We start from the raw sequence: 23,675 nt of genomic DNA, 5'->3' as shown, positions 1-23,675 counted from the left end.
TCCAACACAACATACTGAAAGAAATGGCGCTTTCTCTTCCGGTAAAATGCGGACCGGAAACTGAACGAGCCCCATTCTAGTCAATGGGGTCCGATCAGTTCGTTCCCCGAACCCAGCTGGAAAACGGATCCCCCGCCGCAGATGTGAAACCCGCCTGATTCTTCCCTTTGAGGCAGGGCTTAAACAGATGAACGTGCGTTCCTGCCTTTAGTCGGCCATGATAATCACGGCCGCATAACGGGACAAAAAAAAATTTATTAATTCAATGGTTTCGTTTTCACTATCGTGATTCTCGTCTGTTAATTGTGTGGGCCAGAAATGATAGGACTTACAGGAAGGATAGGGCAGGACGTATCTTCACGCTATTTTTTTCAAACTCCTCCGCTATGGCTGGTGAGCAAAAAAAAACCAAACCTTGTTCAAGCGCAACTACGCTCCATACCGGCGAGCTTAGTTGTGCATGCGGCGTTTGAAACTGTCAAATGCACATGGAAGAAATACTGTGCAGTAAAATATGCTGATGCACACGCAAAAAAAAGCATTGTACGTTCCAGCGATGCGCATGCAAATACACTCATGCTCGTGTGATGGCGGCCTTAGCAGTAGTTAGCGCCTCGATAGGACTTTATTCACATTATTCCTATTTTGTGCACTATTTTATTTATTATGGTATTTTTTTTGCGCCATTGTATCCTCACTCCTGCGTCGCATCCACTTTGCTGCTACTGTAATACGCTCCATTTTTTCCTACATGCAATGTGCATGACAGTAGAAAAATGCTAGCAACCAGACGCGCCACATGGGTATTCTGGTTTGTCCACATTACAATGTGTGCGCAGCACTGCACCGCAGTCCTGACTCACTACATGTAGCTGCCATCTACGCTGGCAAAGCCCACATCACCATGCTGAGAGCAACCTCTCCCTAACAAGTGGCAAATACTTCTCTCACACTCTGTACTAAATGTCCCCAGAATATACACTGCTATATACATTCATCTCCATTTTCTTGTAGCTCATGACTAACCCTAAAACAAGAGTAGGGCGCGGGCAAAATGGCTCCTGAAGAGAAGACATCGAATAGAACGAGGCTTTCTCTCTAGAACCTGTAGAGGAAAAGTTCAGGCTCGGTCTTTATTCCCGCCTATCTGAGCAATACTGTGATTTTGATTGGCTGAGCCGTATGTCATTCTTGAATAGGCGGCGCTGATTGGCTGCGTGTGAAGCGAACACTAATCGATTGGCCGTTCCTGGCGAGAGTGGGGAGAAGTGACTGATGGTATCCATGGCGGAAGGTAAGAGCCGTGATCTGGGCATATGGCGTGGGGGACGTGTGCTGGGGAGATGCTGACGGAGCATCATGGAGGACGGGGAACTGGTGAGATATGTCCGCGGGTATTGGGGTGTGTGTGTATGGCGCGGCGGAGATCAGCGGCTCGTGTAGAGGAAGAGGAGCCGCCGGTGTGTGTAGTGGATGCGATAGGATGTGTGTGTAATAAATAAATAAATATATATATATATATATATATATATATATATATATGACCGTGTCCAGATTTCCGACTGTGACCGCCCCAATGTCAGATGGCGGTCTTCTGCTATTCTGTATGGACTGCGGATCTGATATACGTAAGACCGTGTTCACATGCCGCGGATTGGCTGTGAATTTTCCGCGCAGAACCTCTGCGGTGTTTACAGCAGCCGTAAAGCGAATAAGTCTTTAAAAATCTCATTTTTGCGCTCTGAAACAAATATCGTCTGCGACGCAAATCCCATCTCTTCCACTGAGGGGGTGAATCGTACGTCCAAAAGGGCACCAAATGGGGCGGATTTAGCGCTACGATTGTTCCAGAGCAAATTCTACCGCAAGTGAATGTAGCCTTATAGCAAGGCCGGCCGCACACAAGCGGGAGCACAATTGCGCGCACCTTACTGCAGCTTTTTTGCGCCATAAATGCAGGTTTTTTCTCTTCTTCTCTTGCACATTGGTGTATTTTACAGAAACTTTTCTGCCCGCAGGGAATGTTTTTTAATTTGGCGCAGGACACAATCGCGCACCGCTTGAAGTGCTTACTTTGTTTAATGCGTTCCACATGTGTTCTCTTTCCAGCAGAATTGCGCCTTTTTTCACGCATTCGCGTTCCCCTCATTGACGTCCATGAGGACCATTAGTGCGCAAATACGCAGACAGATAAAGGACTTCTGTCTTTGCGTATCTGCAATGGGTGCACCAAAATACGTGCGTGTGTCAAAGCCTATTGAAACCCAGGGACTCTATTCTCCACATATTGAGTGCGCAAATCCGTCCATACGAAGTCACCGCGGGGCAGTTCACACCAGTGCGCACACTGCAGACAGAATAGACCTCATTGTGTTCAATGGGGTAATTCACACTAGTGCTTTTACGCATGCAAAAAAACCTAAAAAACCACGAAACGTCCTATTTTTGTGCGCGTCTAAGGCAAATGGGGGTGTGCGTGTGTTTAGTGCATGATTCACGCTCGTGTGACTGCAGCCTAAGGGCCTCTGTCCACCAGCGTTTTTGCATTGCGTTCCCTGCGGCGATAATCCGGCCGCGGAGAACGCTTTCCATAGTGTTGCTATGGAAAGCGCAGCCCCCCCCCCCCCCCCCCCCCTGTCCATGAGCCGAGAATCATTGTGATTCTCCGCTCGCGGCCGGCAAATCGCAGCATGCTGCAAATTGCCGCGATTCTCTGCAGTGAACCTATCAGTCAGATAGGCTCACCACGGAGATCCGTCTGCCGACTCCTGCTTCGGGGCAGCGGAGATCCGCCACGGGATTTCCCAACGCCCGTGGACAGGCAGTCTAACGGTCCATTTACAAATTTGTTTGACCGTATTTGCGTGTTAATCGTTGTGTGTAAATGCTGCGCCGTCATTGGCTATTCGCTTACCGTTCGTCGATTGCTCACTTTCAACGAGCATGAAAACTATGGCTGCATGTAAACACTGCCCGCCTTACATAGCATGTGCGAGAAGTCAGCGGCGATCTGCCTGCCCAAATGCTCTGCACGAGCGCTAACAACCTAGTGGTGACGCCGGCGCTCGGGCAGTGGTTTAGCCGACTCTTGCCCCGCATACACAGCACGTAAGGGTGTATTTACACGGATGGTTTTCCCACGTGATTTCTATGTATTGCGAGATGCGCAGGGAAAAAACCTTTCTTTCTTTTAGGGGCATTTACACATCTGAGGGTTTTTAAATTTTTTTTCCCTCAAAGCACTTCAGGAAGTACATGTGCGTTATATCCGACACGTATACACGGCGACGTTATGGATATCGGTCCTGAAATATACAAAGTGGGCCACAACAATGAGCCCCGCGCCGCACTATTATGGAAGCTGACCAAAAGAAAATCTGTGTTGCCCATAGCAACCAATCACAGTGCGTCTTTCATTTTACCTCAGCAGTGTCAGAAATGCCAGCCAATCACAGCACGGCTTTCACTTTACCTTAGCAGTGTCAGACATGGCAGCCAATCGCAGCGCGGCTTTCACTTTACCTCAGCAGTGTCAGACATGGCAGCCAATCGCAGCTCAGCTTTAATTTTACCTCAGCAGTGTCAGAAATGGCAGCCAATCACAGCGCGGCTTTCACTTTACCTCTGAAGTGGCAGCCAATCACAGCGCGGCTTTCACTTTACCTCAGCAGTGTCGGAAATGCGATATTCCACACGCAGAGCGCAATGACGTCACACTACGGTGAGCGTATCTACGCTTGTGTGCAGGAGCCCTAAAACTACATTCACACGGGCGAGGGCTATAGCGGTCTGAGAAACTTGGCCTGATATCATGCCTGCCGATGAGCATTTTTTCACGCCGCTGCAAAGTGTTTTTGATTAAAAATCTCATTGCTTCTGTGAAATTGCGATCCTCAAGCGTGTTTCACGTGTGTTAGGATCGCAAATGACTTCAAGCATCACATGACCTCACATGGCCCTCACAGGTCCCAGCGGAGCGCTCACACATAATACGTGATGCTCCAGCGTGAAGGGATCCATTCAATAGAATGGACTTCATATTCGTGCGAGTTTTGTGCGCATCACATGTGCGGTTTTGGTGCGTGTAAGGGTGGACACCCGCTGGCGATTTCCCCCTCCCTCCCCCCCCCCCCTTCCCACGATAGCAATGATATTCAATGGTTTCATACTCGCTTGCGATGTTTGACTAGAGAAGAAATCTGCGATATCGCTCGGTGTCCTCTACGGGGCCAGCGGCAGCAGCGCCAGCCCATTGAAAACATGGAGTATATCGCGGACTTGTATCCCATTGCTTTCAATAGGGTTGGCGCTGCTGCCAGCTCCACTGAAAGCAGTGGTTTTATGGCAACCCCTGCTGCATGATTTTCAGGGAAGGGCTTGAAATATAAGCCCTTCCCTGAAAATCATCCCTAGCTGGTGGAAAAAAACCGAAAACAAAAACCTTTACTGACCTCCCAGACGCTCCTCCGGCTGGCTCCCCCGCATTGCTGTCCAGCACTATCAATGGGGCTAGCGCTGCTGATGCTGGCCTCATTGAAAGCACTGGGGATATCGCAGCGGTTTTTTTTGCGCGGCGAGTGTTTTCACTCACTTCCGCAGCGCAAGAAATAAAACCGCCAGTGGGTGTGAGCCCTAATAGATTGATTTCCCTGCGTGTTCTACGACTAATGCATTTTTGTAGCATATATGCTTTTTTTTTTTTCTCCTTTCCCAACATTCTTGTGCCACGTGTGTCATCCACTTTATTAACATGTGTACAGAAAGTAAGAACACCCAATTGATGTCACGGGTAAGCGTGATATTGCGCTAATGACCGTGCGTTTTACCCACAGATCCTGGGGAACTTTTCATACAAATGCCTCACAATGCTTCTGTGACGTTACGATCCTCTCGCACGAGTTTCAAGCATGTGATGGGACCAGAAATGTTTCCTATGGACTTTCATGGGTGATCTTGTTCCTTTTGAATACAGACGAAAATTGGACATACTTTATTTTTTGTTAGTTTTTTTTTTTTTGTTCTTTTAAGTGGACAAAAAAAAAAACAACTCGCATTTCAACTCGCCAGTTTAGGCCGCTGCACACAGGTGGAAATTCTGCGGCGGGATTTCCCGCAAAATTTCCGCTGCTGGAAGCCTGCATAGGATTGTGTTAACAAACGCAATCCTATGCAGACGGCCGTGCGAAATATCGCGGCATGCTCTCTTTCTGTGCGGGGCTCGCCGCCGGCTCCAGTCTGCACATGCGCCGGCTGCCCGGCACATCAAACAGACGGCGGGCGCAGGTGAGTACGCGCTGGTCCCTGCAGGCGCTCGTGTCGGGTCTTGCGGCGAGAATCCTCGCCGCCAGATCCGACTTGCCCGTCTGCAGGCGGCCTTACTTTGTAAAAAGTTGCAAAAGCAAACTCGCTCCACTAGCTGGGTGGTATGCAAAGTGACTTCACATCTCTAGACAGTCAAGATGTGGCAAATCTCTGAGGATTTGATACATTATGAACTGGAGAACGGGGAAAAAACTGCTAGAAAAATGCCATCAAAAATATTAGATTCAGACCTAATATTAGATTAGATTCACACGGACGTATTTGTTCGCGATACACAGAGATTTCAACACTTTCGTTCGCGTGCCTATTTTTTTTCTACGCGTTTTGGTCACACAAAAAGCCCCAGCAGCATGCTCCATTTTCCTGCGCATTTGCCTACCAGAGGTCTCTATAGAAGTCAATGGGGGGTGCGCAAATGTTCGCACAATATGCTTGGAATAGAACACATCTGGAGCTCATTAGACTAATTAGCTATTTAAATCGGTGTCTTTATTTGCAGCGTGACTGAAAGTGCCCTGGGTGTGCAAAAAGTAGAGTAAAATACGCTGATGTGCGCGCAAATGCACATACGCTCATGTGAATCTGGCCTAAGACTAGAGCTGGGTTGCTTCCGCAAGGCTACACATTCCGTCACAATGCTGCGCAGCCACTTGCGTTAAATACAATGCTATTTCCCATTTTCCAGGCTAAGACATGGACGACCTGAACCTACACTACCGATTCCTCAACTGGAGACGCCGAATCCGGGAGATCCGTGAGGTGCGAGCCGTCCGTTACCAGGAGAGGGCCAAGCACATTATGGTAGATGGGGATACCCTAAGGTGGGGAGCTGGAGGCTGATGTTCATTCTCTGCAGTTACATGTCATGCTCAGCTACATATACCTTTCTGTTATACTGTGTGTGTTACTCATGGGAGTCCAGAGGCGATGGCGCTTGTAACTCTGTTTTCTATCCCATGGTTGCCTTTTCCTTCAAGGTCTATGAATTCTTTCCCTCTGGATAAGGTGTGACGTCACTTATGGGGTCTGTAGTCACTCTTCTCTACTCCACCTTCCAAGGATGTTGAGTGTATTGTCCTACAGTATTAGGGGGTGTTACCCCTAACCCCATCCCTTCCCAAAAAATCAAGTATGGAAACATGTTTTCACAGTCAGTTCAAAATATATAATATGTGTGGAAACGTGTGGCTGTATGTTTACTGTATACGGTTTTTGTTATCAAATGCCTTAAAGGGGGGGGGGGGGAGTGTTCAACTGCAAAACATTATTACAAATAGTTTACAGTGAAAAAGTATATACTTTTTAATGTAGAAACGGACCAATATCGCACTCGCCCGTGAGAAGTTGGCCTGAGTGGAGCTACAGTCACGCACGTGCGGTGCAGATCCATTAATTTTCAATGGGACTGCCAGAGAGGAGGACAAGCGCTCAGCTACATCCGTCAGCTCTGTTGAGCCGCGTCCACGCATGCTCGGCTGGTATTATTGTATCTTGTCTCCACTCATGGTGGAGACAAGATACAAGGGTAAGGCTGCTTGACAGCCAGGTGACGCCCCCAGTACCTGATTGGCTGCACGGCTCGCTCCCGTTCCTCGGCCTCTCGGGTCTTGACGCTCTCACCCTGCTTTCTCTGCTCACAGCTCGCTGCTGTCCTTGTTGGGCTCTCGGGCCCTGCCACTATCAAGCCATCCCACAGGGATGGGTTAATAGGCATTTTGCCATGACAGCCCTGGGGTCTTTCAGAAGGACCCTGGCTGCCATGACACCAGCATGGCTCTCCCGATCTCACCGCGAGGGGGGTGTACTGGCCCCCCCGAACATCAAAGGATTTAAATGCCGATGTCATATTTGACAGCGGCATTTAAAGGGTTAACAGTCCCAATAGGCCACACGGCCAAACGGGGCTGTTGCCCACAGGTGTCAGCTGTAATAAACAGCTGGCACTTGCGATGTATGGAAGGAGATCACAGCACTATCTCCCTCCATACACGTCCAGCAATGGCAGGGCGTAAAAGCACAACAGCCTGGTGACTAAGGGGTAAACGGATGAAATGTACGTGACGGAAAGTCCAGAAAAATGTCTGCCCGAACGATCCCTACTTGATCCCTTGCTCACACTGGAGAGGAGTCTCTTGCCACACGTCTGTCGGTGGCTTTTGTTCTTCTCGTCCAAAAGACCTGACAAAGTATGATGGATGCCCGGAGAAATGGCTGTATGCTGAGAGCTGTTGAGGGTGTATAGTATCCTACAGGGATTGTGCCAAGATTGAAAGTTATCTCCTACCCACAAGGTAGCGAATAGCTAGTATGTGGTGGAGTTCTGACTGTGGGCTCCCCACCGATCACGAGGGGTTCCTGAATGAACGAGCGGCAGTTAAGTATGTGGGCTGCCATTTCATTGGGGCTGCTGGAGATTGCAGAGCTAAAATACTCAGAATTATCCGGCAGCCTCTTTGAAATGAATGGATGAGGTTCCATTCACACAGGGGGACACGAGACTCTGTTCCTGTGATCATTGGGAGTCCCTGCAGCCAGACCTGCACCAATCAGATAGTTGGTCCCTGTTTTGTGGATGGGGGTGGGGGGATAACTTTGACTCCCAGCAGAGTTTCTTTGAAGGCTTGATTCTCCGTTTACTGTGTGCAGGATAAAGAACTATGTTAGCGTGTAACCACTGAGAGGATGCATCTGCAGTGAAATATAGTACCGAACCATGATGCAAATTATGGTGGTTTCACACCTGCGTTGGGGTTCAGTTCAGGGTTTCCGTCTCTCAGCTCAGTTTTTGGAGGATGTAAGGGTGGTTTCACATCTGCGTCAGTCTCTGCCTTTGTTTTCTTCCTTTTTTTTTCTTAATAAAAAAAAAATTGAAGCAGACTAGACCCCTAGAGAGCAATACGCTGTTTGCGGCGGCGTTCCTGTCCAAAAAAACCTAAAGTGAATGGAAAGCACTTTTCCATATTTGTGTTTTTTTTTTTGTATTAAAGTAAACTATAGAGGAAAGCAAACTGAAGGACTTTTGTCTGCCTTCAGTGTTGACCTGATCCTTTTTATCAGCACACTGCAAAGCAAAATAGGTGACCTCAGAGGGATAGGGAGGGGGGGGGGGGGAGAGAAGATGCGACTTGGGAAGAGGAGGAGGGAGAAGCTCAGCCTCCACCCACCAGCCAGGAGTGTATTGTGTGTGCATTGTGCTGGCTTGAAGGAAGAGCTCTGCAGACCTCCCAGAGTGAAACATGTGGAGTGTGCATATCTAATAATCGGCTACTCTACCCCCAATAAAGGTATTTGCATGCACGTTTCAGTTTATAATCAGTCCACATTCAGTTTAAAACTGATCATTTTAAAAAGGACTCCAAGCGCAGGTGTGAAACCACCCGAAAACTGAAGTGAACTAATCAGTTTTTCTTCCCTATTGATTTTTTAAAAAAAAGTTGGCTTATTTATATTTGGTAAGTTGATATAAGAGCAGATAATACAAGGTGGGCCGTGGAAAAGTAGTTTTCTTTTTCTATGTTGTGTAAGAAAAAGCAAGCTTCGTTTCTTCTCCCATATTCAGGGCTCCTGTCCACAGGCGAATGTTCACTGCGTTCCCCGTAGTGATAATCCGGCTGCGGGGAACGCAGCCCACCCCTTCCTGTCCACAAGCGGAGAATCTCGCAGACGGCAATTCGCAGCATTCTGCGAATTGCTGTGACTCTCCGCGTTGAGCCTATCTGTCACATAGGCTTACCGTGGAGATCCGTCTGCTGGTTCCTGCTCCCGAGCGGCGGAGATCCGCCCGTGGGATTCCGCAACACCTGTGGACCGGCAGCCGTATTCACATGACCTAAAACAAGTTTATTTTAAACCCCCAACGGTGACGTGTAAAATGGTATCTCTTATAGAAGCTGTATAGAAGAAAATCTTTGTTGCCCATTTCAACCAATCACAGCGCAGCTTTTTTTTTAATACAGTAGTGCCTTGGGTTAAGAGTTAAGTTGGTTCCGTGACGAAGCTCTTAACCCAAAACACTAGTAAGTCAAATCAATTTTCCCCATTGAAATGAATGGAAAATCCATTAATCCACTCCGGATCACAAGCTCTCCCATTGATTTTAATGGAAAGCAATAGGATGCCGGCAAGCCCTGCAGTGATTTTCGGGGAAGGGCTTTAAATATTAGCCCTTCCCTGAAAATCATCACTAGCTGTAGTAAAAAAAAAAAAAAAGAAAAATGTATACTTGCCTGCCCGCCGCTGCCGGGGCTCAGGTGCGTCTAGCCGCCGCTTCTTCTCCCTGCACTGCTCTGAAGCTTTTCAGCAGGCAGGGATTTCAAATCGCCGCCTGCTGAAAGGGCTACATCTGATTGGCTGGACGCTCAGCCAATCACAGGCAGCGCTCAGCCATTCATTAAATTCAATGAAAAGCAGAATCCCCAATGCAGGTGTGAAAGCAGTCTTTCCCAATAATACAATTTAAAAAAAAAATACTTACAAATTAAACAAATACTGAAAACGCGGGTAAAACATCAGTGTTGGATAATATTCAACAGCTAGATCTAGCGGCTCCTATCTTGTCGTATAACTAATAGTACGTGGAATATGCCTTATTGCCTGTAAGACGTCTTCTGTTCTGCCATCTGAAAACAGTCACAGGTTGACTGTACACGTCCACTAGTGATCCGGAGCAACTAACGCATCCCATAATGTTACTGTCTGTAATAATGTGTCGGTGCGCGTCGGACAACTAAAAAGACCTATTTTATAGATGGCAATGGTGCAAATGAGATCTTGTAAAAGGCTATTAGTTAACACGAATGTGTCATCAGAAAATGACTCCTTTTATAAATCAAATTTTTATGGAAAACTATAATTTTTGATGTCACGATCTCCATTTTTCCATTTAAAAAAAAAAAAACACAGATCTTGCAGTTTCTACATTGACCATAAGCCTAACTACAGGCAGGATTACAATGAAAGGTAATTATATATTACAGGATCCACCATTCACAATAGGTCACAGCTCACCTCCTCCCACCTGTCCATTGTGTGACTGGCTCACAAGGCTGCTGTAAAGTATATCTCTGCAGCAAAGGCAAGATGGCCGCCCCACCATAGTCATATAAACAAATCTACAATCCGAAAATAAAACCAAAAAAGATGACAAAAATAGAATGTTTCACTATTTTGTTTTAATGAGTAAAAAATTATATAAAAGTGATGCATTCCCTTTCAAACTTATTCCCCTAGGAGGGATCCGACTGCTGGGACCCCAACGGTTACTGAGAATGGGGGAGACCTCTGCACACTGCTGCTCTGTTCATCTCTATGGGTGTGCGGAGGATACCCAGTCACTGCTCCCTTCATGTGTCGGCCCACATGACCCTAATTCTTGTGATCAGTGGACCCACATTTATCAGACACTTATTGCCAGAAAAGTAGTCAATTAAAAAACCAAGTGGTCCTCAGTCAAATGTGCTGCACAGGATGTGTGCGATTTGATGGACAACTTATTCAGACTTCACTTCTTTGTCTCACCAGCTACCACGGGAACTCGGGGGAGGTTGGCTGCTACGTCGCGTCACGACCACTAAGTAAAGACAATAACTACTTTGAGGTGAGTCGGTCATGGCGTTATCTGACAAACTACATCTTTAATTGGGGTGACGTGTTTATTGGTTGGATATTCTGTCATCAGAATTGGCAATGGCCTGGCACCACAGCGCCCCCCGCCACGTGTCACACCATGTCCGCCGAAAATAGAAGAATCTTCATTAGAATAAAAACTCATTGATATGCTGCCACCTTGTATGCACATTGACCCGCCTTGAGTAACGGTGGCGGCCGCCTGAGCCCTGAGTCACAGCGTCCTGCTTTTCTGCGCCCATCTCCACTTCTTGGCTGCCTCTACTTGTCGAAGACGTTCGCACAAGCTGCGGTGAAATCCCAAGTGTGCGCTCTGCCGCCTTCTGCCACAGCCTGAAGCGGACATGTGCAATGAAGTTTAGCTAAATACGCCTTCATTTGAGTGGCACGTTGTGCATGTCCTCGATGCTGAGTACTGCACCCGGTGCTCATGCCAGGAAGGGGATCCATCTGAGATGTGCACATTGGATCCTCCCAGACTGAGCATAGTGCCTATGAGTGCACAATACTTTGACGAACTCTACATCAAGCACGTGTGCCACTGAAGTATATCATGTTTCCACAAAAATAAGACACTCTTATATTAATTTTTGCTCCAAAAGAGGCACAGTGTCTTATTTTCGGGGGTGTCTTATACTTACCTAGCCGACAGCGTCCCAGTGCCTTGCGCTGCTCAGGTGCTGCGACTGCCGTGTTCTCCGCGCTGACAGCATTCTCTTTCTGGTAGTGGGACTTTGAATACCCCGCCTCCAGCAAGCTAGGGCTTATTATGGGGGAAACACGTTCAATTCGTATGTTAAACTTCAGGCTGAAGTAGACGGCTGCACAAGGCAAATGTGAGACTTCACCATGGCTTCCACTGATGTCCATGACAAGGGGAGGCTGTTGAGCTGTATGGGGGGGGGGGGGGGGATGGGGATGGAGGGGGTATGTGAAGAAAAGTAGGACGCTGTGGCTTTTGGCCACCTCTGTGACTCAAGGTGGGTTAGTTTGCATACTAGGTGCCAGAGTATAAATGTGAGTTTTTACAGTAATGAAGATTCTTTTTAACAAAGGTTTGCCAGGTCATGTGACGTGGCGGTGAGCGCTGCTTATTGCTAATTCTGATGACCGCATCCCTGTAAAAGCTATAGTGGATTTGCTTGTTATATAGGTAATGTTGCTTTATGTCAAGTGTGTTCGGAAAGCTGTAAATCTCCTTTTTGTCAAGCGTGTTAATGTTCAGTTCCGATAAACTTGATAACATGGGCGACTAAAGTCCACCTATTGTTCTGCCCAACATTGTCTTCACTGTTAGAATCATCAAAAACCATATACGCTGCTGGTACTTAGGGAAGTTTTCCTGACACCTACCGCTGGGACCGCCCTGATCACAAGGGTCCTGTATCCCCACCAGAGCATGTCTGCTGCTGTATTCATCTCTATGCAATTGCTAAAAAGGCCAGAGTACAGCGCTCTATCTTCAGCAGACCCATAAAGATTAGTAGCAGCGTGCCTGCTGGACTGCTCTTTCACAGGGAGGGCAAAGTATAGGCATACGTCGCCATGTCGCCTATTGACTTTAGTTGTAAAAAACCTTATTCCGTACATTAAACTTTTTTTTTTTCTTTTCTGGCCCAGTTTACTGTGCTTTCCTGTACTATTGAAAAAAAGGTATGCCAATGTATACCGCTCCAATGGAGCTTGAAAGCACACTCTTTTGGCCTCATTCAGGCTAATGGAGCCCTAGGGATACATGTGACAGATATGCTGGAGGTTTTCCCAGCCTGTACGGATCAAATCTTTTCTTATTACAAGCCCAGCAGAATGAATGGCATGAGTTGGATGACTGATTTCCCATTAATAAAGAAACGACTTGGGAGGTTGAGGCAACTCTTCCTCTCATGGTTCCTATGACATGATGCTTGCCCGCCAATACTAGCGCCATGTGCCACCAACTTCCCTACTTTTCTAGTTTAAGACAATCCAACGACTGGTATGAGGTTCGGGGTGCCAAAAAAAACCCTTGAACCTGTGAATACTGTCAGGATCACTGCTGAGCCCTACTAGATATAAGGTCCTAACCATAAAGAGGGGTATGGGACATAAACAAGGAAGTGCCAAAGTGAGCCCTGGGGCAGCATGAGCCCACTCTGTAGTCTCGGTGAGAATAATGTGCACAAGCCTAATGGGCGCTGAACGTAGAAAATGATCAAAGTGCTTTATTGTATTTCCCTTTTTGCTGAAGCTGATCCTGGTTTGTGTCTCTCTAGGTGTCTATTGTGGATCGTGGTGTTCGAGGGACAATCGCTGTGGGATTAGTACCACAATACTACAGTCTGGATCATCAACCAGGTTGGCTGCCGGATTCCGTTGCTTACCATGCGGATGATGGCAAGTAAGTAAGAGGGGCGGTAATTAGTTCATGGGTGAAATATCCCTAATATAGCCAGAAGTGCTGGACAAGTACCAGCTGTACTTTTTGACCTTTGAGCAAAAATGCGCTTGGCGTGCATCAATATGATTTACCTGCACATCGGAAAAAGGTGAAAAGACCATATCGGCAGAAATGTGAAGCCAACTGTTGATGTGTCTGTTGGTAGTCGTCGCCTGATCACGTTCTGGTACCGTGTAGCAGGTGCAGTGCTTGCAGATGTTGTTTCCTGTGTCGCTTTAAGGATCCCTGGACCAATAATCATTCAGACCGTGGGAATCTGAACAATAATGAATCAGTGTTAATGACTTCACAATTGGAGTGATGAACAGTAGGTTACTTATCGTTCGGCATTCAGATCCTGCAGACATAAAAATCAAATGACGTTTAAGCAGGCGGCTGTCTCCAAGAGCAAGACTTGATCATAGAGAGTGTCTGATGCTCCAGTCTTACTTTATGATGTTCATATGACTTAATTGGGCATATGAATAGCGCTTGCCTTCTCAGGACAACTCCTTTTATGGATTGGTCCTATAAAAACGGATTCCTCCTGAAAAGTCAGCATCCCAACGATTCGTGTTCAGCGCTGGACCAAGTACTGAAAACCGCAGCAGTCAACTGACAGGACCAAGAAAAACTATTGGCAAACATGTCTTCTCTGTAAGGTGCTCACTCAGATTTTCGTGCTGAGCACTCGAGCAGGAGACTCTGTTCTCCCTGGGTGGGAGAGATCTCTGTATTCTCCCCTGATATATTTATACATACTAGGTCGCCCCTCAGGTGGCTTCTTTTATTAATATTTTTTTATAACCTGAGTGAGGTGAGTATTACATTTTCTGTTGTATTGTTATGACTAGCCATTATTTTTATTTTTTAATGTCTATCAACCCCTTTGAAAGTTGATGTATCACTACAACTAGGTAGACTTGTCTCAGCTGTGACGGCATTCATATTTACTGTCACCCAGCTCTTATAGAGATGTATTTTAGAACAGTCTGTCAGAGCCGGTGTCTGAGGAAGCGGCAGCCTTGTAATTTCACTGTAACCTATCAGGCAGGAAATCCTCCCGGACTTCTCTGGAACAATGGGGTGGAAACGGACAGGCTTATTTATATTACCCGAATACAAATCCTTGCAGCGTTTTTTTTTCAATCTCGACTTGAATATTCTGTAATACTTCGTCACAGTTCTCTGTACAACTTGTACACCTCCAGCTCAGAGGTCCAACAGGTAACTTATTTTACAATCCGAGGAGTTAACGCTTCTAAAGCTTTTTAAAGAATTGTCTCTCTAAGGGTATATGGCACTGGGGGGGATATTCGCCAAAATGGACCGTGGATCCGTACGCTGGTTTAACCTTTTTAAATGGGCACATTTGTGTGCAGGTTTTCAATATGTAAACTGTCAAGAAGTGTCTTGTCACATTTTTTTTTTCATATGCTGTATAGACTGGCACAGATTCACATTGATAGCAGTGTGGCGCTTCAGAGATATGGATTCCATGGCAAATTTCCGCAGTGTGAACTTATCTTTTCTAAGGAGTGTGACAATATTGTATTTTTTTTTTTTTTAGGCTTTATAACGGAAGAGCAAAGGGACGTCAGTTTGGTACAAAGTGCAGTTCGGGCGACCGGATCGGTTGCGGTATAGAGCCCAGCTCTTTCCACGTACAGACGGCTCAGATCTTCTTTACAAAGAATGGAAAGCGGGTATGGGATAGAAGTTTGTTTTGACTGGTTCTAAAACAGCCATTACTATTTGGGTTAAGAGATGGTTGATATCTTATCATAAAAGGTACATTTTTATTTCCCGATGCAGGTTGGCAGCACGGTGATGCCCTTGTCCCCCGATGGCCTGTTCCCTGCAGTGGGGATGCACTCGTTAGGTGAAGAAGTGCGCCTTCATCTCAATGCAGAACTTGGTTGTGAGGATGATGATAGCATAATGATGGTGGACAGTTACGAGGACGAGTGGGGGAGGCTACATGATGTCAGAGTTTCTGGCACGGTAGGAAACTGTAATTTTGTATGATGATAGTAAAACTTTTTCTATAAATATGCCTTGTTTAAAAAGGGGGAAAAAAAATCCTCCTTAGCAGCACTCCGCCGTTATATAGCCACCTATATCTCTATGACTGTACTTCTCTCACGGGGCTGGGGATTCATAGGGACATTTACATGAATCCAAATTGCCACCCGCATCAATGTCCTCACATCTGCAGACCATGATGTGTTTAGACATTTGAATCCACATAATGTCCCTATGACAACTCTGGACCACTATGATGTGACTGTAGGTGTTCTCATGGTAAATTCTGATTACTCATCATAACGCTGGTGTAGTGGGTTGTGTGTTGTGTTTTTTTTTTTTTTTTTTAGAACCTAGACTTTTAAATAAAAGTTGGTTTTTAAGATGTAGTTTCCTCATCTACTTCCCTCCTGTATTTATGATGTACTACTTTTTTTTTCATCTTTCAGCTCTTAGAATATGTTGGGAAAGGAAAAAGCATAATAGACGTGGGTCTAGCACAGGCCCGTCATTCTCTCAGCACCCGCAGTCATTACTTTGAGGTAGAGATCGTCGACCCTGGAGAGAAATGCTATATTGCTTTAGGACTAGCAAGAAAGGTGAGGATGGTGTAGGATTATTTCTCTAATCTCAGTCTCTTCTTGAGCTATCTTGACGAGTCTGTCTCCTTCTAGTTTTTGGTAGATTTCTGTATGTGTGTAACTAATATATATATATATTTTTTTTTTCCTGCCGCTGCTAGCAGCATTTTTTTTGTCTGTAAGGCAGACCGCACGGTCTAGATGATAAATACAATTCATAGTTAACCGTTTAATAACATGTTTTCTTTTTCCTTTCCTTGCTATGTAGGATTACCCAAAAAACAGTCACCCAGGCTGGAGCCGCGGTTCTGTTGCCTATCATGCAGGTATAAAGTTGTTTTGGAGGGGGATTGCTCTTGATATTGGGATTCGGGTGGCACAAGACACCACGTGAAACACTTCCCTTGTCTCATAGGAAAAAAATTAGAATTTCTATCAATATAGTTGTGTGAGGGCTCACTTTTTTTATGGGGTTTCTTGTTTCATTACTTTTTATTTTTGTTTTAAAAACTGGATGGTCAAAAAAGCCCTATTCTAGTGTGTTGGTGTTTTTTTGTTTCTTTCTGACATTCACTCCACAGGATATATCTTAAGGCCCTTTTACATGGGATGAGTGTTGGGCAAACTATGCCAGACACTCGCACCCCTGTATAATCTCTTCCGTGCTGTTGCACAGGAGCGAGTATTGCAGGAGGCAGGCGGCTGGAGGAGAGTTCTTTCCCCACTGTCTCCCTGCCCCCTCCATTCACTGTAAGCAGCGGGCGAGAATCGTCCAGTCATTCTGTTTCTGCATGCTTTTACACGGGGGTTTTGAACAACCAGAACGATGATAATCCCATGTAAAAGGGCCTTTACTTTGATAAATCCGACTTCTTCAGACACAGCAAAGCCAATTTTAAGTTTGTTTTTCATTAGAATTATGGGGAAAGATCTTTCATTCTTTAAGCATTTTTTAAATTACTCTTCATATTTTGTAATGCTTAATAAAACCTTTTTTACACTTTTTTTTAAATTTTTTTTTAAAAATATATAATTCTGCAAATCCCTTTAGGGTACGTTTATGCGCAGCAGAATCGCGTCCAGAACTTTCTTTGACCAAAAAATCCGCAGCTAATTTTGAGTCAAAATCCAAACCAATGATTTGGATTTTGACTCTGTTTTGGATGCGGAATGCCTGTGTGAATTTCTGCCCTGTGTGAATATGCCCTTAATCTAACAGCAGCTGAAGATAGCCGTACGAGGAAAAGTGGTATACTTAAGAGAATACATATAGGTGAAATGAATAGGTCTAATACATAGCACCTACCCTTATGTACCTGCAATAAAGTGTCAAAGCTGAGATATCTGATACTCCACAGATGACGGGAAGATCTTTCATGGTAGTGGAGTTGGGGATCCATTCGGTCCACGCTGTTATAAAGGAGATATCATGGGCTGTGGAATAATGTTTCCAAGGGACTATATTCTTGACAGTGAAGGTATGAAGAACATTATTCTGAATTAAGGAGCACTTCTGTTTGCTCTCCATACGTGATCTGTAACCTTATCTTGTAACTCCTTTCTTCATAGGAGAAAGCGATGACAGCAGCGACATGAAGGAAGTGAGGCTGCAGCCACGTGGGGTCAGGAATGTTATGTACCTCCGGCGAGAGCAGCAGCAAGATGAGGATGGGGAGGATGAAGATGAGGAAGAAGAGGAGGACCTTGAGCGGGATCATGAGGGCAGGAAAGTTGTGGTAAGTGATGCAACGGTTTCCCACCTTCAAGCCTCGCAGTACCTCAAATTGAGGCTTGTATCCTTTGCTGATTTGCACTTGGCAAAGCAGCCAAGGCGAACATTGTACTGATAGTTTTAGATACTAAAGAAGTTCTTCCCACTCCCCCCTCCCGTCATGGCATTTAATTTATTTCATGCCATGAATTCACAAAGTAGTACATCGACCGGTGGTTATCTATGTAGCTTGTTTTTTGAGTTTGACACACACAAGATTTTAGTTAAAAATTAAAGAGGGTATTTCTACACCTTTAAAGGGGTTGTCCCGCAACAGCAAGTGGGGTTATGCACTTCTGTATGGCCATATTAATGCACTTTGTAATATACATCGTGCATTAAATATTGGCCATGCAGAAGTTATACACTTACCCCCTCCGGTGCTGGCGTCCCCGTCTCCATGGCGCCGACCAAAGCTGCCTTCTCCCTGGATTAGACGCGCTTGCGCTGAAGGGGCCGCTCCGGGCGTGCTCGCGCCGCACAGGTCTTCTGCGCATGCGCAGAAGACCTCTGCGGCGCGAGCACGCCGGAGCCGGACAGAAGAGGGCAGACAGCGCAAGCCTGCATGGCTTTTTAAAACTTTTAACACTGATTTAGGTGCTCTCCACAAGGAGAAACTGTACCCTGTCCAACCCACCATGTAATTGAAACTATGTGGCAAAGTTGAACTTTCGCTAAACTACAGTTTAAAATTGTATCCACTAAGTGCTGGTAAATGACTTGTTGAATAAGCTAGTGAGCTTCTTGGTCATTTATCAGGCCTGCTAAGGGGTATATTGACACATCTTTGTAGCCCGTGAGCCTCCAGAAGCTGTAAGGATATATCCACATGGAGAGTTAATGCTGTGGATTTTCTGCAGTAGAATTGCATGCAGAAAATCCAGAACATTTATAGCAGCAACTTGGAGAAGAATAATGTACTAAATCCATTCACACGTTAAGAAAGAAATTTTGCAGTGTACATTGAGCTGTGGTGCGGACGTCTAATCCACAGCATGTCAATTTACGCAATGGATTTTTGCCCCTTGCGATGCATACAAGAAATGCTGCAGCAAAATCTGTGGCAAATCCACACACAACACATGCAGATTTTGTTCTGGACTTGTGAATAGTACGTAACATATGGATGCACCCAAATAGCTATTTCTAAAGAGCCAGACCAGGGACACATGGCCCTTAAGGAACGCCAAAGAAATTGCTTTTGAAATGGGTTTTAGCTGTTCAGAGCTACAACGTGTGGTTAAAATTGCTGAAAATACATGTCTTTTCACCCCCCCAGGTTTTCTTCACAAGGAATGGAAAGATCATTGGAAAGAAGGAATCCATTTTGCCACAGGGGGGCTTCTATCCCACCATAGGAATGCTGAGCAGTGGAGAGAAAGTCAAAGTGGACCTCCACCCACTGAGTGGGTGAAAGATTGACCTCAGTGGGAAAGCACACTGCATTCATTCGCCATCTTTCCCATACATCAATCCCCCCTCCCCAGTCATGCACGATTTGCACGTGGGCTTGTGATAGTGCTTCTTCGTGTCTGGAAACGTGTCTCAGTGGCCCTTGCTTGTCAATGTGGGCTCCGCAGTGCTCATTGCCTGTATGTTTTGGCATAGCAGAAGATAGGACGTGATAGGAAACGAGAGAATGATGGAGTAGTACCTGTGTGGTCAAATACCAGTTATAGATCCAAAGTGGTGGTATCCCAGAGAGGTCACTAGAGAAGAATAATGTCCCTTATATTACCGATTACACAATCCTTCATTAGCTACAACTTCCTAGGGCGGCATAAATGAATCTAGCAGGATAGCTGCACTATCCATTTCATGCAGCTGTAGTTCAGACCAGTTGTGTTCGTGGGTATGTTTCTGCACAGCCCTGTGATCCAGTGCCATGTAAACTTCTGCAACGTATACCTAAGGCTGACATCCGCACATTAATGCAATTGTTACATCCAAGGTATATATAGTGCAATATTCCTACATATTCATTATGCAGTTTAGTATAGACTAGTAGTCTAGATCGGTCTTGTAACCTGAACTGGATTAGTCTACAAGACGCAGGCTGATTACGCCCTGTGTGAACTCAGACTAATCCATTATGAATGTGCCAGAACCCTGCCCATATGTCGCTGGCAGCTTCAAGCAATCTCTCTTGTAAGCACTTATTTCTTTATTACACATTTATCGTTGTTGGATGCTTGCACGGAACTCCACATATCTTTTTCTGCGCAGTAATTGGTGACGTCTATGAGATGTATGGGATACTTGTCCGAGATGACAACTGTCCATGTGATGTGTAGAACATGGCATAACTACCTCTATCTGCTGCTAATTCTTTCACTGTGCCATTGGCATATCTATGCTCTCTGGAGTTGGCTACTTAGAATTATTCCAGCAGCAATGCCCGATGGGAGTTCATGGCGTCCTAAGTATTGGCGGTTTTCTCTAGCTTCTGCACTTTTAAAATGCATTTGGTAAGTGGCGTCTATAAAGAAAGGACAGTACCATAAGAGCATCTGTAGTGGGATTGTCCGACGCTGCTTTGGGTAGTTGAGCCTTTTGTTTTTCACTGTGTATTGAGATTTCTGCATTTTCCGAACTGGGCTGAAGTTGTCGGTTGTCTAGGTTGTGGCCAGTAAATACAGTAGCACTTTCCCATCTCCATTATGAAAGGCCAAGATGGATACCCCTTTAAATATTACTATATACTAAACCTGCTGTCACTTTACATGGTCAGCTAATCATTTAAATGGCCGCTATATAACTGCATTAACCCTGTAGCTGCAGGAGACACTCATGGCTTGACACATCTTCTACCAGCTGTTAATCACTGGAAGTTCTGCTACAGACAATCCGCTGTGTGTGAACATGCCCTTAATCATCATTGTCAAAAGGATTGTGCTGGATAAATGGCGCCATGTTGCCGCTAATATTGGCGTAGGATTTATTTCACTACATGGGAACCATTTCTATTGTAGAACCTGCCCCATCCCAACATGATAAACCAAATGTCTCTGGAAACTACCAGAGGGAACCAACTGTCCTTCTAGTGAGGTTACAGGGCCCAAGTCTACAGGGAGACCCAACCAAAGATAGGGGATATTTACTGACCGCCGGGCTTCTCTACTGTGCTAGTTAATGCTGCTAGGGTACATTCCAGATGGACACTAGTAACGTCACGTTGGACCAAGCTGTCGCCATTTCCTCTGTGGATGAATAGGACTGCATTCCTGATGTTCATTTAGCTTTATAATTTATATGGAAAGTGCAAGAATAGTTTCCGGCTGCTGAAAATGAGTGGATTACAAAAGTGTGGGGCAATGGAGTCTTGGTCACCTTGGTCTGACATGGATGTACTATATAACCCTTTCAGGACCTCAATACGCCTTTTTATTGACCTCCCTAATGGGCTTTAAAGACCTGCACATACATATACATACTTTATTAGGAGGTGGCTTGTTATACAGCACATTATATGTACCCCAGAGTAGTGTAATTTAAAGTAACTCGACCCATAAAACAAGCCCTCGAATGGCTATTTCAGCGAATTGTAGATCTTGCAATGCGGCAATTAATTAAAATCACTTTGTCCTTAGTACAATAGGCTGGCCACGAAGGGGTTCAACAGGTTTTTCTGAAGTATTGGTATCTGGTTTCTAGGTGTATGGTTAGTCTATAAAATTGGTAGCCCCCATGGGATGTTCGCACTGTATGAGCAGGGTGTCTTTTAGGCAAGCTCTATACAATGATGGATGGTGAAGTGGCCTATTTTTCGGAGAAATGATCTACCGGTAATATACGAGCTGATGGACAGACTGCTCTTGTTTAAAAAATAAATAAATAAAAAAATCAATAAATGTGGTCCGTTGTAAAAATTTTAGTGATTAGCAAAGGGAGACTTGCTATTATCCCATCACAGTATTACAGCTGTTGAGTATTGGGGATGAAGAATGTTCTTTACAGACTGGGGCAGTCATTGATTCCAATATGATCCATTGAACGATTGTTTTTAAAAACTTTGTAATGGAATCCATTATTGGTCTTGGCACTACCATACAGAGGCGTAGTGCAGCCTTAAGATGTTTGAATTTGGAGAGATCAGCCAATCTATATCTGTGTGAATGGCCTTTCATCTAATGTGCATGGCAGCTTCCGGGTTCCATTGACAGCAGATGTCTTGGATGATGAGGATCCTTCAGGTGCCTGTACCTCTTGTTCCCCGGAGATGAGCCGCTGCCATAGGTGTTTGGCAGCATCCTTTCTCCGCGCCTCACTTCAAACAAAACACGTGCATGGTAGGCCAAGCCCACGAGGCATGTGCACGGATGGATTGAGAGAGATGACTGTTGGCTGTCTAAATGTCTATGGGTAGCTTTACACTGGGAAAACCTTCTTCTTTGGAGACCTCCTGTAATTCAATAGTAGCGGAAGAGTCGGTAATAGTATTATCTCTCACTTACCTGCAGATGTTCTGAAGTATTTCACATTAGATCTGTGTGTTTGGGGTAAGAATTGGCAGAAATTGGGAGTTTCCAGTATTCTCAGGTGCTTTAGACAAGTAGGAAGTTCTGTTTCTGAGCGCTCCTGTCTGCTGCGTATGCCACCCATTATTTCCATACACCTCTGACCATTTTGATTTTTTTTTTTGTTACGGTTCAGCCGAATTGCACTAGAACATATCCCAATGTCTGTACATATTCAATATCCATGTTTATATACATATATTAAAACACAGATCTCTATTTACCTGGTTGTCTGTCTTTTTTTTTTTTTTTTGTTTTGTGCCTTCTATAACGGCAGGATCCAAATTTTGGAATAATTCACGGATACTAGAGATGAGCGAGCACACTCGTCTGAGCTTGATGCTCGATCGAGTATTAGACTACTCAAGATGCCCGCTACTTGAGTCGAGCACCACGGCATGTTTAGTGCCATTTTTTTTATCCAATAAACATGCAGGGAAGGCTTTACCACTTACTGCTGTGATGTGCCAACCCTCTGCACGTCTACAGCAGTGAGTGGCTGGCCGGATCAGGTGACCACCGAGTATTAAAGCTGTTGCCGCCCGCGGCTCGCCTCAGACGCATGTTGCATGAGATTAGGGATAGAGCTGCTGCCAGCAGTGCTAGGCAGGGAAAGTCTTAGTGTAGGGATTAGCTTGCGGTTAGGCAGGGATCCTGACTATCAGAACCCAACAATCCTTTTTAGGACAACTACTCTCATTTTGTGCATCAGCATTTTGGCTGGCTGAGACCAGTAGTGCGCACAGATTTTATTTTTTCAAGCGCACTAGATGCCAGTCTCTGGGGGTTTGTGAATTGGCGCTATTCAACAGCAGTATACACTTTTAAATTTTTCTGTGCCTGTTCAGAGTGTACACTATATATACCAGTCTCTGGGTGGCTGTGACTTTCCGCTATCTAACAGTATACATTGATTATTCTGTCTATTTTGGCCTATAAGCGTATGCAACATAACTTGCATTTTGCGTAGCATTTAGTTCAAGTACTTTATCCAACATGGTGAAGACTAGGGGTAAGGGTCGAGGCCGTGGACATGGGTGTCCGAATGAGGGTGTGGGCAGAGGCCAAGGTCCTGGGCAGGGTGAAACAGTGCCTACTGCTGAGGGATTAGTTGAGCGCTGTGTATCTCCCCTACCCAGCTTCATCTCACATTTTGCAGGTCTGTGTGGTAAACCACAACAGTGCAATCCGGTACTGACGTGGATAGCGGATAACGCCTCCAGTACTTTATCCAGCACCCAGTCTTCCACGCAGTCCACTCACATCAGCCTAGACACTGCACTTCTGAATCCTCAGGCTGCTCCTCCTTCCCAGCCTGGTCACTCCAGGAAAAGAAGAGATTATGAACAAGCATATACCCAAGAACTCTTCTCGGGTCCCTGCCCTGAGTCGGAAAAAATTGTTCCACAGCCACGTGA

At 45.5% G+C, this 23,675-nt stretch overlaps 1 protein-coding gene across 2 annotated transcripts; it reads left to right on the top strand.

Annotated features, from left to right (window-relative positions):
- Nucleotides 1-1,206: 1,206 nt before the first annotated feature.
- On the top strand, nucleotides 1,207-22,480 carry SPRYD3 (SPRY domain containing 3). 2 transcript variants are annotated; one of them, XM_066584220.1, is made up of 11 exons: nucleotides 1,207-1,294; nucleotides 6,008-6,143; nucleotides 10,843-10,918; nucleotides 13,200-13,324; nucleotides 14,934-15,069; nucleotides 15,179-15,367; nucleotides 15,838-15,987; nucleotides 16,238-16,295; nucleotides 17,328-17,447; nucleotides 17,539-17,705; nucleotides 19,020-22,480. In XM_066584220.1, exons 2-11 carry the CDS (start codon nucleotides 6,016-6,018, stop codon nucleotides 19,152-19,154), a joined length of 1,284 nt encoding a protein of 427 aa, XP_066440317.1. In that variant the 5' UTR covers nucleotides 1,207-1,294; nucleotides 6,008-6,015; the 3' UTR covers nucleotides 19,155-22,480. The 2 variants fall into 2 exon arrangements, with proteins under 2 accessions (XP_066440317.1, XP_066440318.1); XM_066584221.1 differs by having other exon boundaries at nucleotides 1,269-1,377.
- Nucleotides 22,481-23,675: the final 1,195 nt, after the last annotated feature.

The sequence above is a fragment of the Eleutherodactylus coqui genome, chromosome 1, assembly GCF_035609145.1.
Source record: "Eleutherodactylus coqui strain aEleCoq1 chromosome 1, aEleCoq1.hap1, whole genome shotgun sequence".
Taxonomy (NCBI): Eukaryota; Metazoa; Chordata; class Amphibia; order Anura; family Eleutherodactylidae; genus Eleutherodactylus; species Eleutherodactylus coqui.
Note: the sequence above shows the minus strand (reverse complement) of the source record. Positions and strands in the feature narration are given on the sequence as shown.